General features: G+C 40.0%; 1 protein-coding gene across 3 annotated transcripts in view; it reads right to left on the bottom strand.

The window, feature by feature from the left end:
• Window positions 1–14,352, bottom strand: part of LOC147136457 (E3 ubiquitin-protein ligase MARCHF4-like) — an 18,715-nt gene continuing 4,363 nt past the window's right edge. For all 3 annotated transcript variants that reach the window (XM_086052444.1, XM_086052443.1, XM_086052442.1), the window contains 3 exons: window positions 4,976–5,131; window positions 2,994–3,186; window positions 1–566 (listed from right to left, as the gene is read on the bottom strand). In XM_086052444.1, the coding sequence (XP_085908570.1) occupies window positions 148–566; window positions 2,994–3,186; window positions 4,976–5,131 (768 nt within the window). In that variant the 3' untranslated portion in view covers window positions 1–147. The remainder of the gene's footprint in view (window positions 567–2,993; window positions 3,187–4,975; window positions 5,132–14,352) is intronic.

Consider the following 14,352-nt stretch of genomic DNA (forward strand, 5'->3'; position numbering starts at 1 on the left):
TGCAAATTAACCAATTTGTATTTTATTCAATCCATGGAAGGACAGTGATGATGCAAACAAGAAGACGGTATCAGTCTAGTGCAGTTCAGCTGCTACGCGAGCATTCCCCCGCCCCTCCACGTGAGAGGTAAGGCCTCGTCTGACTCCTCAGACCGTAGTAACTCTCATGACCAGCTCTCGCGCGTTACCGCTGCCTTGGCTGCGGGGCTCTGACGGCCTCAGGTGGCTGAGCAGGTGCAGGAGGTTGTAGGGGCAATGCGGGTCGGCCACCGCGCCGCCATCGGCGTTCCCGTGTGTCCCGGGTCCTCCGGCGGCCGCCGCCACCACGGCGGTGGACGTGCCGCCGCCGGCCGTGGAGGCGACCACCATCAGCGAGGAGGTGGAGGTGGACACTCCGAGCCCAGTCTGGTAAGCTTGGCTGGGCTGATGAGTCCTGTCCACTGCGACGTCCTTCAGATCGACGTTGTCCGTAGACTTGTCGTAGTTGAGGACCTTCCACTGCTGGTTGACAGCCTGCCAGCGGTGGAAGATGCGGAACACAGAAGGCCCCTCGTGGACAATTAGCGCTGTGGACGGCGTCAGTCAGAAAGGGCAATCATTAGGTTCTAGTTGAGTTGAGCACAATCTAACATTCCTTGGCCTCAGAAAAACTGTCAACATAGCGTTCTGTTTGTTTTAAATTCGGGTTAGCCAAAGCAAAGCATTTGCTTTCTGCTGTCATTCAGTAATCTCTTAGTGCAGTTTGAAATTACTTATTGATTGTGTTCTTTGAACTCATATTGGAGAGAAGAATCTATTTGTAACACAAGAAGCTTGGAGAGTGCAGTCGAGCGTAAATAATCAGCTTAATTGACCTATATGCTACTACAGTTTGTGCATCATAAAAGTAAATACGGCACAACATTAGCCATCCATGCGCAACCGATCTAGCTGTGGTAAAAGATTGTGGATTTACAAAATACTGTAATGCAAATTATTAGAGAATAGAGGTTGAAACTTTAACAAATGAAAAAAAAACAATATTTGTCCGTGGCTAGGCTAGCAGGCTACTTCCTGGTTCATGGACGATATCAGAAACATACACTACCGTAATTTTTTTTAATGCTGTGTTAAGATAAATTACTCAAATGTGGGGTACAAACATACAATTTATCATTTGATGTCACAATCACAGAGTGGATAGTTTGGCCCAACGTCATTGTTGACCACACTCAAGGATTTGCAAGCGTAAATATTTAAAAGGTTAAACAGTTACAATTGTGGGCCTAGCTGTTTTCTGAGCAGTTTGGGGCTGAAGAATAACTCAGCACCCCAACACCATAAGATAATTGCTCAAGACATCCAACAGCCATTTGGTGACTTTGATCAGCGGGATTTCACCGTGGGGTTGTGTGCTAAAATTAGGCAATGGCCCAAAAAAAAAAAGAAAAAAAAAAAATTCAAGTGCCAAAGATATTTGAATGGCTTCTGGGTAATTTGGGGCTGCTGAGTCTGAAAATGACAGCCGTTTGTTTGAATTGGCTCTCGTTTTTGAGATATTCTTGACAATTAATTAATTGATACTACTTGATTGATTACTAAAAGTAGTGTTTGTGCTTTGGCGACACCAAATGGGAAACATTGAAACAAATTCAAAGTTCATTTTATCTGAAATTAACTCAAACTGCGGCAATCACGGCAATTTTCGCATTGTTTAGTGATAGACACAAAATAATCTACTCTGTTCATCTTTTTAACACCAGAACGCTCACTTTCAATCAAAGTCTGCCAGATGACAAGTTCATCTCTCAAACGACTCTGCTGTCAATCCTGACCACACTGGAGATAATCAACCCTCCCCTCCTTCACATCCTGATTATTCCTGCAGTGAAACTCAAAGAGTTTTCCTGATGCCGGATGCCATCCCACCGTCTTTGTCTCGGGAGGACGTCTATCTTAAAACGGATGATGCTACAAATGTCACTTTCATCATCACATGCAGAAAATACTTCCCGCCTCTCATCAGTCCTTCAGCGAGGGACTCTCAAAGTGTCACTTGGTTAGAAATCTATTCAAATGTATGCACTGAAAGGCGACTTCAAAGATGAGCATGTTCTTGTTCAGTGGATCAAACAAAATGTGACCCAGCATTGCCGTTGCAATATTAACGCATTTCATTGATTTCATGTCCTCATCAACACAATATGTTTAAAAGGGGAAGTCAACCCAAACACATATGTTCCCAGCAGGCCCACTAGTTGAAACATGGCATTCTGATTAATAATGCGTTTGTAGAATATGAGTTAAGAAGCAAAATCCACGCGTTTTTAGCCATCTCGGGGGCGGCCATTTTGTCTTCCGTCCACTTAAAATGACATTGAAGTTGCTCAGGGCTCTGATAACAACCAATCATAGCTCAGCCTCAGAAAACCATGATTGGTCGCTATCTGAGCCCTGAGTAGTTGTGATGTCATTTTCAGTCGCCAGAAGTGAGAAAGTGAGATGGCTAAAAACGGTTGGATTTTGTTGCTTAGCTCATATTTCATATTAATCATATTGCCTTGTTTCAAATAGTGGGCTTGTATAGAACATATTCTTTGGGTTGACATCTCCTTTAAAACAGACCAGTTGCGCAATCTAATAATATCCAAATACGAGAGCTGTATCAACAATTGTGCCTTTACAAAGATAATGCTCGGGAAATATTTCCCATTATCTATAATATTGTCACAATATGGAGGGAAAAATTTGCAATTAGATTATTTTTCAAAATTGTTCAGCCCTAGTCTCAACAACTTTGCTGTCAACATGACAACAAGGCCAACTTGATGTCAGCTATGGTAAGTTCAGATAAAGTATTTTTTTTTCTCGATACAATACTGGAAACAGGAGTTCAGAACTTACCGAAATCGATTTCAACATCCTTTCAAAAATCCGCCTCGCATTATTAATTCAACACCTGACATTTGATTTGCTTGGTTCTTTTTAAAAATCGATGGAATGGAGCAGCTCACCTATGCAAACGACGTCCATAAAGCCGTACATGCCGTAGCAGATCTGGAAGAGCAGGTCTTGGCGTTGCCAGCGTGCCGACGGGCTGAACGAGGACCACACCAGCCAGGAGATGCTGGCCATCAGGAAGAGAGAGCCCAGGATGGCCGCTGCGATCTGCACTTTCTCGATCACTGTCAGCGAGATGGCCTGCCACTGCGGGACAAGACGCGAGTAAGGTCAGTAATGAATGGGTTTACAGCATTTCGGAAGTTATTTATTTCAGTTGTTCAGTAAACTTAAAAAAAAGATCGAGTGCGAGGCACTGGGCAAGATTCACATTTCACTTTTACTCTTTGCAGTGTAATTTGTTGAAAGGGAGGTAGCAGTGCATGGCACAAAGAAAAAAAGACGAATGAAAAAGTGAACATGGGAAAATCTCCTTCGGGAAAATTGTACATGCAACACTGTTACAGTGCCGTTTTCCTACTTTGGCTGGGCCACAAATTCTTATCCAGATCACAACAGTTATCTTCACTTGCTGTGAGCTATTTCAGAAAACTGGTTGAACATTGCTTGCTTGATCTAATGCTTCACACATTTCCCTTCATTGGTCAAGATTAGCCTGGAAAAAGTCTAATGGAAATGTACAAAAATTTGCTTGACATGTGACTACTTGTTCAAGCATTTTGCACGTAAAGACTAATATGAATGACCCAACGCCAAAATGTTGTGGCGTGCGAGACAATTCAACAGAGACCCTTTGTCATGTTTTAATCAACATGACATAAGTAATCGATGTCAGAAACAGCAGAGAATTGCAGGTAGTCATTTGCGTGGGTGTGTGAAAGCTTTTGCAACTTGTTCAAAGAAATGAGAAACGTTTTTGACACAATGTGAAAATGAACAAGTAGCTGAGAGAAGTTCTATTCTGATCTGAGAAATGGACCCAAAACTGAGAAAAACAAACATTTTGAGCGTTCAAATCTTATGATTCACAATATACTGTCCAGCCCTACTGTGGATGACGCACAAAATTGAAATGAGGCGCAGTGTCTGTTGGGGCCTAGGCCACCATTTGAGGAAAAACAGGAATATTTGGGATTTTTTTTTTTTTTTTTTTTTTTGCAAGAATATCTCAAAAGTTCAGTTATTTTAATAACCGATTAATCTATCGGTTTTGTTGATGAATAGACAAATTGGATAAAAACAAAATGTGTTTTCCATCCCATTATTCAAAAACAGGGCATTATTTCTAATTGCAGAAAATGCACAAACAAATGAATTATGATTCAGTTACTGGTTTGGCCCGTAACATGTCAAAAAAATAGGCAAAAAAGTTGATCAATATTTTCCAAAGTAAAAGGAGATGTTTGCAATTTTTTCGATTTTGATTCAACACAAGGATAATTAGTCTGCATTGAAGGCGGACTACAGAAATTGGAGAATATTTACTATGGAGAAGATGAAATCCTGAGAATTTGGATTTCAAAAAAAAAAATACGTAAGGTCGCTAAACGATTAATCAATTAGCAAAATAATTATCGCTTTTTCAACGTAGATTAGCTGTCGATAATTAACCGTTACACTATTAACTATTCCTTGGTTCCGTTCATTCCATCTTTCTCACAGCAATCCACACGCGATCTCAGAGGGGAATTGCCATTCCTAGTTTGCACACCACTTTGAGCAAGTGCCTAGAAATTGAATACATGATGTAAATAGACTGCAATGCCACCAAAGCACTTCATATTGCAAGTTAGTCACCCATTTTACCTCCCACTCATGTGGCAGAGTTGCAGTATAAGGTGCTTTGAGTTGTGCATTATGCTCGCAAATGCTTCCTTCGTGTAACAGTCGATGATGGAAATATCTCTGTTCCTTTTCAAGTGTAAATTGAACCTGTCCAACACTGTCAGCATTCAGGGCAACGCGGTAGATCTCGGCAGACGCATCAAAACGTGGAATTTCGAATTTAAGAGGTGGCACCAATCCACGTCCTCACCTGCAGTGGGTTCTTTGTGCTTATAGCGATGACCTGGTATTTGTAATAGCAGAGCTCACAGGCCCAGGAACCTCGCTCGCTGATCCACTTGATGAGGCAGGGTTGGTGGGTGCAGCGGACCGAGCCGCTGCAGCGACACGGGCTCAGGAGCTCCCCCTGCATAAAAATAAGAGGAATTCCATATGGAATGGTACACACACACAGGGGATTTTAACATCTATACCATCTAGACCAATTTTTTTAAATGTGAGATCTCACACATAAGGGAAAAATGTGTCTGTGCTTACGCCTCTCAGTGTGTAGTGTACTTGAAATGGCCAAGACAATTTTAGTTACCATTATTACACTCCATGAAATACATAATTGGCATAGTCATAAAAAAACGATTATTGCTATGAATTTATATCCACTGCATCAAATGTTTGTTTACACAAGGAAATCATATTTGAATGTAAACATTTGCACCTTTTTTATTTTATCATAATTTGATAAATGTTGGTTGGTACAAAAGGAATTTACATAGTGTTTTAAAGAAATTTATTTGTCCTTATATATATATTTTTTTACATTTAAACATTTTCTTGTTTTGTACCCAAAAATAAAAGATCATTTGCATAATCGTACTTTCAATTATTACCAAAATAATCGTGATTCATATTTTCTTCATAATCGAGCAGCCCCGCACAGGGCACCACACACATCATCTACAGCAGTCTTCTACCCCAAATCAAATGTGTCGTAGTACCAAGACTAACCTGTGAGAGGCAACTTGTGCTACAGGACATACAGATTGACAGAAAATACCAAGAAGAAAGCTTCCAACCTAGGTCAACTGTTAACTTTTCTCCATTGCATAGTGTAAACCCTTCTAGTCATTTTTATTGTGATGAATGACTTGTCACACCAGCTGTTCTCAAAAGGTTTACACCAAGTAACACCTTAAAAAAAATACAGAGCACTCTAAATACCACCACGATGACCATCATTGAAGTACAGTAGTGTAGTAGGTCTAAGCGTTGATGAATATACCATTGCAAGTCACTGCAACATCATACATTTTGCGCATTAAAACTGCACCTAAATATAAAACAAAACAAAAATCAATCAACTGAACTCTACTTGGACATCATTTCAAGTATCACTAGTGGTACTAGTCACACTTTGAGAATCACTGTGTTAGACGAACACTGAACATAACCAGTTGCTCCTCGAGTTGTGTCCAGCATGTGAATAGCGGATTTGTGTGAGTAATTGATGCCGCCGCCCAAAAAAACATCGGCTGCGCTGCCTCGATTGTAAAAATGACAAATGGAAATAAGTCTCCACATTAGTGTGCTGAAATCAGGAGGGAAGACAAGTAGTGGGGGGTAGGTGGAGGAGAAAAAGGCCCGTACACAGATGGTCCGAGTGGGCGTGTATTGGCAGGGCCATCAGAACACTCGTGACGTGTCCGGCAGGACTCGACACGCTCGCTGTGACGGTCCCGATCGCCGCCAAGAGCTGAAAAGCCAGGCTGGGGAGCGTCGCATAACAAACGTGGCATTCCGGCCCACACCTGCAGGAAGCGACATCTAAATGTCCTTTTGTTGAGTAAACCCCGCAAAACAAAAATGGGACAATGTAGCCGTCTGTATTGAGATGATGCAAGCTTTTGCATGATTTGTCCAGCATTATCACCCAAACACTTGAGTGCTATGCATTTTCTACCCAACGCTCTCACTGTGGATGTAAATAATGACGTGATGCTAAATTAGCATTAGCATTACTCAAAGGCCTGGCCTCCATCCAAGTGCACTCCATTAACTCTAGGAGAAGGGAAATTGCAGCATAATAAACTCTTCCACAGAAAGTGCATGATTTTTTTAATTTATTTTTTTAATTGGCAACAGCACTCAGGCCACAAGCATTTCTTTTTATGAGCAGCGGCAATACGGCGGACATCTGGAAAAACAGGCAAATAAATAAAATTGAGTTAATGTTATTCAAGTTCAAGGGAGGATAGGCTGCGTTATAGTCACTCACTCTTTATAGTGGTCAATTAAGGTCAAGCGCCATTTGCTTTAATAACAAACAACAACACTCAGTCTTTTCTTCTTGGTCAATATTTGATATTTCCTCACACTCCAACTTCAAGATTCAGGTCACTTCACAGATTTTCAATTAGGTTTCCGTCTGTACTGCAGCTGGGGTGTAAATTTTAATATGAAGAGATTCTTTTGTTCGCACAGGTTAAAGTAAATTGTACAAATGTTGTAATTTGTAGATGAGTATAGTATGGAATACTAGTTTAAAGTTGTTTAACCTCAGATTTGTTCACATGGGAATTTTAATATTCTCAATTAAATGTACAACTTCATTCTTGTCAAACTGCAACTTTTTTTCTTGAAAAAAATCTGAATATTTTCCTAGAGTTACAATTGTAAATATATATATATTGCAACATTAACATTTTTTTTCTTTTAGTACAATTTTTTTACTGAAAAATACAAGAACTTTTTCCGTAATACACTTTAATTTTAAATACAACTTTATTCTAGTACCGTTAGCCACTCTTGTGAAATTGCATTTTTATTTTAGAGACATTACTTGTTTTTTGTTTGTTTGTTTTTTAATTACTCTTTTTCTAATATCACACAGCATTAAAAAAAATTTTTTTTTTTTTAAATACACATCTCCTAAATTAAACCACAAAAAACAACAACTTGCAATGGGAAACATCGGACTAAAAATGAGATCGGTAATACGGTCACTTGCAAAACATGCAAGTCTATCTTCAAATATAATAAATACAGCACATCAGTGTTCCCCAACTTTTTTTCTGCTTCTGCCACGGACTGGCTCATACAAGTCTATACCCTTCGCGCTTCAGAAGTTGGGGTGCAGGGTTGGAAATGCAATGCCACAGCAACAAACGCGAATCCAGTTGTTGTATTTTCGCCAATATCGAATTACTTTTTAGCCTTAGCCAAGTGGTTAGCCACCCAAGTATGCCTCTCTCAAGACATTTACTTTTGTTGACGAATCACATGGCAGGGAAAGAAAAATACATCGACGCAGTCGATTAGTCAAAGTCGACTCGACTAGCATCACCTTTGTGTTGTCCACAAAAAAATCTGGTCGTGGAAACCCATAACGTTTGACAGTAACGTCCTGAGCAAAACAAACAAAAAAAAAAAAGTGGGAACTTTTGCAGCACGTTGAGATGGTTAGATCTGATCACGGAGCCAAATATGCAATATTATGCAGAGTCTGCTTTGCATTTCACTGGTGTCTCCAGTGATGAATGCTTGAGGAATAAATTGGAGCGTTTTAAGTGAGCCGAGACATGAGGAAGGAAGCCCACTTCCCGGGAGATTAATTTAAGAGGTATGACGGGAGGGGAAAAAAAATCTATTGGAGTTAAAATGAGCGCCGTTATGTCTGAGATAAAATGGTGGAGAGAGAGCTGGATCAAGATGCTCTTACTTTTTTTTTTTTTTTTTTTTTATTTGCTTTTCCTCTGGGCCATTTCCAACAAAATGGCAGAGCGTCTGTCCTCCGTAAGATGCAGGAAGCGTCACGCCCAGCCATATAGGAAGAATGACACAAACTCGTTCCCTTTTAGGCTTCTTATTGTGCTGCAGTCAAGTCCAAGTGCATTTACTGTGAATGCCATTTAGCAAGCAAAGCTAAGGATTCAGAGGTGAAGACACAAGATACAAAAGTGCATTTCTACATCCCCCTGCAGGACGACTGGATTCGTTTTCTATAAAATGGTACATTATTCCTCAAAGACCCGGCTATTCCCTAGCAATTATAGCAGGGATAGAGCTGAATATGACTTTGAGGGCAGTGAGGTGTAGAAACGAGCGCAGGCAATTCGGAGTAACCCCGAGCTAAATTAATGATTGTGTCGTGATGAGACAAGAGCAGCTGCAACACTGCTTAACATACTCCATGGTCCATTCAAGTTATTCGGAGAGCCTGTTACTTGCGCAGCCGTCATTTTAGCTCTTCGATCGTTAGAGGTTCAGGCAGGGGCGGAGCCAGAACATGGCTAATGGGTAGGCCTGGAAAAATCAGGGTGGGCCTGAATATTTCTCGCACTCAACACAATCCTCCTGTCGCGACACATCGTATATTCAAATAAAATGACAAACTGAATAATATGAAGTTCAGATCTTCCTTAGACAACCACAATTATGCCATTCTTAATATTCAATAAAAAAAAAAAAAAAACACACACAAGGAAACACAATTTCAAAAATAATTTAACCTCCTAAGGCTTAGTGGCCACATACATGGACAGCGCTTTCTAGCTCTTGTGTCCACAAGTGTGTGCACTGTGGAACTGTGGGTGTTTTGGACACATATGTGGGCACTTACACTGCCATCTTGTGGTCTCAGAAGAGTATTACATATGACCGTCAAAATTCAGTATGCAAAATACAGTACAATACAATACAAAAAACTAAAAGATGATGCTTAGTTTTTATTCTAATTAGGTTCCAATATGCCCAAATAGCAAAAAAAAAAATAAAAAATGCATGTAAAAAAAACAGCTTGGGCTTAAACATTTGTGTGAAATACATTTTAATTAAATCACTTAGTTTTTTTTTTTATTATTAATTTTCCTATAAGTAAGCACAGTGTTAATGCTCAAACTGCATAATGTTACTGTCTCTTACAATATCAAATATACTTTTTAGTGGAAAAAAAAATGTTGGGTTAAGATGTTAAAATGTCTGCTTGTGTACCTTACACACACTGTCAGGGGCACTTGTGAAAATACATTCAAGCTATGCATGGAACAAAAGCCTTAAATTGTTCATTGGTAATTTAACTCCCACAGGGGATGCCTGGCTTGACTAGGAAAGAATGAGGAAATTGTAACGTGAACAAAAACAAAGTGTCGCGGCTGTGATCATTCCGCCTATCCAACCTGGCAGCGAGGCGGTGCCATTGTTGTGGGATTGTTGCGTAACAGCGATCATCCTCATTATCTCATTCTGTGCAAACAAGAGGGTTATATTCGGAATTAGTCTCTTTGTATGTCAAGAGATTGTAACACAAAGAGAGAATTATGTTGTAAAACATTTGATCCGGTTCGAAGCGACCGCAGGCGCCAGGTTTTTTGCTTCTGTATTTTTAGACACGATGGCAAGGACGCTTGGATTCGCTCCCTCGTTTGTTTTAGCGGGATGCTGCTCGAAGGTTTGAGGGAGAGGGAGGGAGGACGACTTTCACTGCTCTTGAAGAGCTGAGAAGCTGAGAAAGGCTAACGGTGTCCACAAAACACCAATGTCTTTACAGTATGCCATCATATTCCAGCACCTTTTGGAGCAGGAACCTTACCTGAGCCCTGAGCAGTTGTGATGTCATTTTCAGTCGACAGAAGTGACAAAATGGACGCCCCCAGGGATGGCTCAAACTCTTATTCCATAAACGCAATATTTATCAGAATGCCTTGTTTCAACTAGTGGGCTTGCATAGAACATATTCTTGAAAAAAATATATGTTTGGGTTGACTTCCACTTTAAAGGAGACTTACGATACATCATGAAAACATGTATCAATTTATCTGTGATTTACTTACCAAAAATAAGAATAAGGGTTAAGAATTCTAACATAAACAACAAACATTTTTGTAATGTTTTTTTTTTTAAAGGAAAATAGCACATGACAATATTTTACTGTATAAAAACATAGTAATAAAAACGAATGTAAAGAATTAAACAGTTGGTGCATCTTGATTAATTTATTGCGGCTCCTGATGTGTGCAACTTGGCCACTGTGGGGCAGTACAATACAGTCATGCAGACACAAAGAAGTTTCACAAGTGACTCAGTTATCTACAGTATTAGTAGTCATTTATATACACTTAAGTCATTGCTTTAAGTGTCATTACACTGCCACATAGATGCTATTTGTTAGCCTCTTTATGGCGTTTCCCATTATGTGTTAGCATTAAGCTAGTGGATCAAGGCAGTTGTTTTTTTTTTTCCAACACACAACTTTTAAACTTTAACTGGGAAAGGCACTAAACAGCTTTGAAGCCTTGTTTTTGAATGATTGTTCTCGATCTGACAAACTGCTTCTTGCTGTCAAGTGAGTTGAATCGAGTTTACTGCCACCACACAGCCCTGTTATTGCTCGTCAAGTCAAACGACAACTTATACAACGGCACGACTGTATTTTGATGACGTCACACTCGCATTGTTAGATCCCAATCTGAAGCTTTCTGATTCCATGTTTTTTTTTTTTACACTGACATTGCTCATATTGCAAAATATTGGAATTGTGTCATTGTGTGACTTGAACCACGTACGGTAGTATAAATCCAGCCAAGACCTCAATGGGCAAACAGGCACTGTTGCGATTGCGTTCTGTATAGTTATTATAGCATTGCTCGAACCACCCATCCAAAGACTTTTGCACAACACTGATGTACTGTATCTCTCACGCCATTTTTTTGTCTCATAGCCTTGGGGATGGAAGCGTTGTTTGGAGAAGGATTGTCACATCAGATACGAGCCGCCTCGGCCTATGTGACAACCTTAAAAGCGAAGGCAGAAGAGAGGAACGACCAACATCCCCGCCGGCTCTATCACTCAGAGGCATGCAGACCTTCCACTTATCTCCCCTTTCAGAAACGTGCGCGGTTCACACCTCAGCAGATCCATATCTGGGTTTGGCGGGGAGACAACACCCCGAACGCGAGGGAGGCGGGCGAGGGACAAGGACTAGCGTTAGGAGATAAGATGGCGTTCAATCAAGCTTTATTGACAAGCCGTGACGTATCAAGGGGACGTCGATAACGTGGCGGGACGAGGCCATGGGAAAGGCGTATGGGTTCTCCGCTGATTTGTATGCGCCGCAAAATGTGCTGACTGTGCAGAGAGAGGTGTGGGAAAGAGGAGGGGAAAAAAAGCATAAAGGGGCCTGTGGACCCCGTGTTAGTAATAATTAAAAAGTGGGAGCTCAGAGGTGAAAAGATGCACAGAGATGCAGAAAGAGTAAATAGCTGAATGATTGTAGGCCATTTTAAAGGCAATGACCATGAAATGATACAGTAAGTCACACGCCTTACATAAAGTCAAAAAGGACACGTTCGTTGCTTCCCATCCATCCAATACACTCATTACCACTCGGGGGTTATAGACCAAAAGTTTTTTTTTTGTCAATTAATTGATGATCTCGTTTCTCTTTTACTTGTGCTTTTATTGTATTTGAGAATAGACTTGTTGTGGCTCTTATTGAGGGTAAAATATGTCCACACGCATCCGTACAGCCAATTACAGGCGCCGGTGTCGTAAAGCTTCGCGAGGGTTGCGATGTTAGTTGATTCGCGTTAGCACACATGTTGTCAGTATTGATTGAACCTAACATTTTGGTGACAAAGATGATGTTTCACTTTGGGTTGCTGTCCACGTTCCTCGCCGAGAGTCCCGAGGTAGCGCTGTTACAAATCTTTTAAGTAACGATCGGAATATCCGAAGCTAGCGACGCTAACCGGCACGGTCTTCCACAACTACTGCTTCTTATTTTTGTAGTCTGACCCGTGCGGATGTGTGAAAACTTTGTCACCTTTGTTGGTTGGGCATTCCGCAAGTCCGAGCGTTATTCTGGCGACAGCAGCAGTTGACAGTCCTTTGTAAAATGACCAATGAAAGAGATGTCCAAAACATGATTAGGGTTGAAGTAACTTCAAGCGTTAAACATCGATATGGAGTAGTAAAGTCGACTGGTCAGCTAACCGGTTCAGCCGCCAATTGCCACTTAGTGAGGTGATCATAAATTTTCTGGGCCTGCTTCTCATTTTATTACATTATGTCTTATTATGTCTTTTCTTCTGCCTTTCAGGAGAGCAAAGGGGCAGATTATGCATGGACGGGCCTGATGTAGTGTGATCAATGTGTTAAACCCGTGTCCTTATTTATTCTCAAGAAAGTATTTAAAGTTTCTTCTTGTAACGTTACATGTTTGTGTAAAAAAAAAATACAAACATTTTTGCGTTTTTTTTAAATTTACAGTAATTTGGGAAATTTACAGTAATTTGGGAAATGAAACAAGTTAAAAGTATGACTTGTCAATCAGGTTTTTGTCAGAATATTTCAATTTTAATCTCCTAAAATCTGTATTTTATCCTCATAACATGACAAAAAATTGGCTGGCACAACTTAATTTTTGAACAGTTTATTGTCTTAAAATGTGTTTTCATCTTGTTTGTTTTTTTTCCTTTTAGATCCCATCTACTTTCTTGTGAAATTCGGACTCGTTTTTCGTGCGATCATATATAACGACTTTTGTCAAATAATATTTGTTAAATTTCAACTTTATCCACAGATTTCTTTTTCTCAAAATGTTAATAGTCAAACTATTGTTTTTAAACCTTTTCCATCCTCATAAATGTTTCTACTTTAGTCTTGTATGACTACATTTTTATCCATAGAAATTTTTAACTGTATTTGTTTTTTCTTAGCAGCCTGTACAGCAAGCACAAGGCCAAGTCCTTCTTTATTTTGCAGCAGCTATAGCAGCCTTGCCCTGAGATCAGGATCCATCCAACAAAACCTTGGAATTGCAGGCAAGTATTGTGACCTATTATATCAATATTCCCAATCACTGTGCTGCCATGCATTAGTGGCTGAGAGAGATAATCAGGTCCGACGCAGAAAGCTATCCAATTTTACTCAGCTCATCCGAAAATTATTGTTCTATTGTTATTATCTACTACAAATAATGTAATTGTGTTCATTTATATATGCCAGCAACGTTTTAGAGACAGATACAATTAATTTCTCTTATACTAAATGGCAGAAGGTATAATTAGCTTCATTGAAGGCATGTTTAGTCCTTCCGCTAAACATGCCCGGATTTCACACTGTAAGTGCATTTGTGAGTAAAAGATGCGCTCATTAGTCCCTGCAAAGGAAAAAATATCTTGTAAATTTGACACACCACAGAGAAGACTGTTGTCAATAATCCTGCCAAATCTGAACGTATAAAAACAAGAATATAAAATGAGCCTTCAAAATTGTGAAAAATCAAGCCCCTCTCTCCGCTTTCAAATGCTGCAGTCCACTGAATGCGCTGAAATCAAGCCCTGCTTAGCTGTCAACTGTCAATCAAGTACCACTGCTACGGACAGAAAAATGGATGCATATAGCAACTTTCTTCGGCCTACACATCCATGCATGTTTGAGCCACAAAAGCCAGAATCCAGTTCTAAGACAGAAGACACTGAACTACCTGAGAATCAACCTCATTCCTCTCACTCTGAAGTGGAATATTCAGTTTTACCTCCTATTTAGAAATTGTCAAAATTTAGTCCAGCATAACTTTAACATTTAGCGTTAGCCATGTAAAGCTGGGCTATCAAACATAGCAAACATATT

Source organism: Filicampus tigris, chromosome 14 (genome assembly GCF_054856515.1).
Source record: "Filicampus tigris isolate MCC_2025a chromosome 14, RoL_Ftig_1.0, whole genome shotgun sequence".
NCBI classification, from domain to species: domain Eukaryota; kingdom Metazoa; phylum Chordata; class Actinopteri; order Syngnathiformes; family Syngnathidae; genus Filicampus; species Filicampus tigris.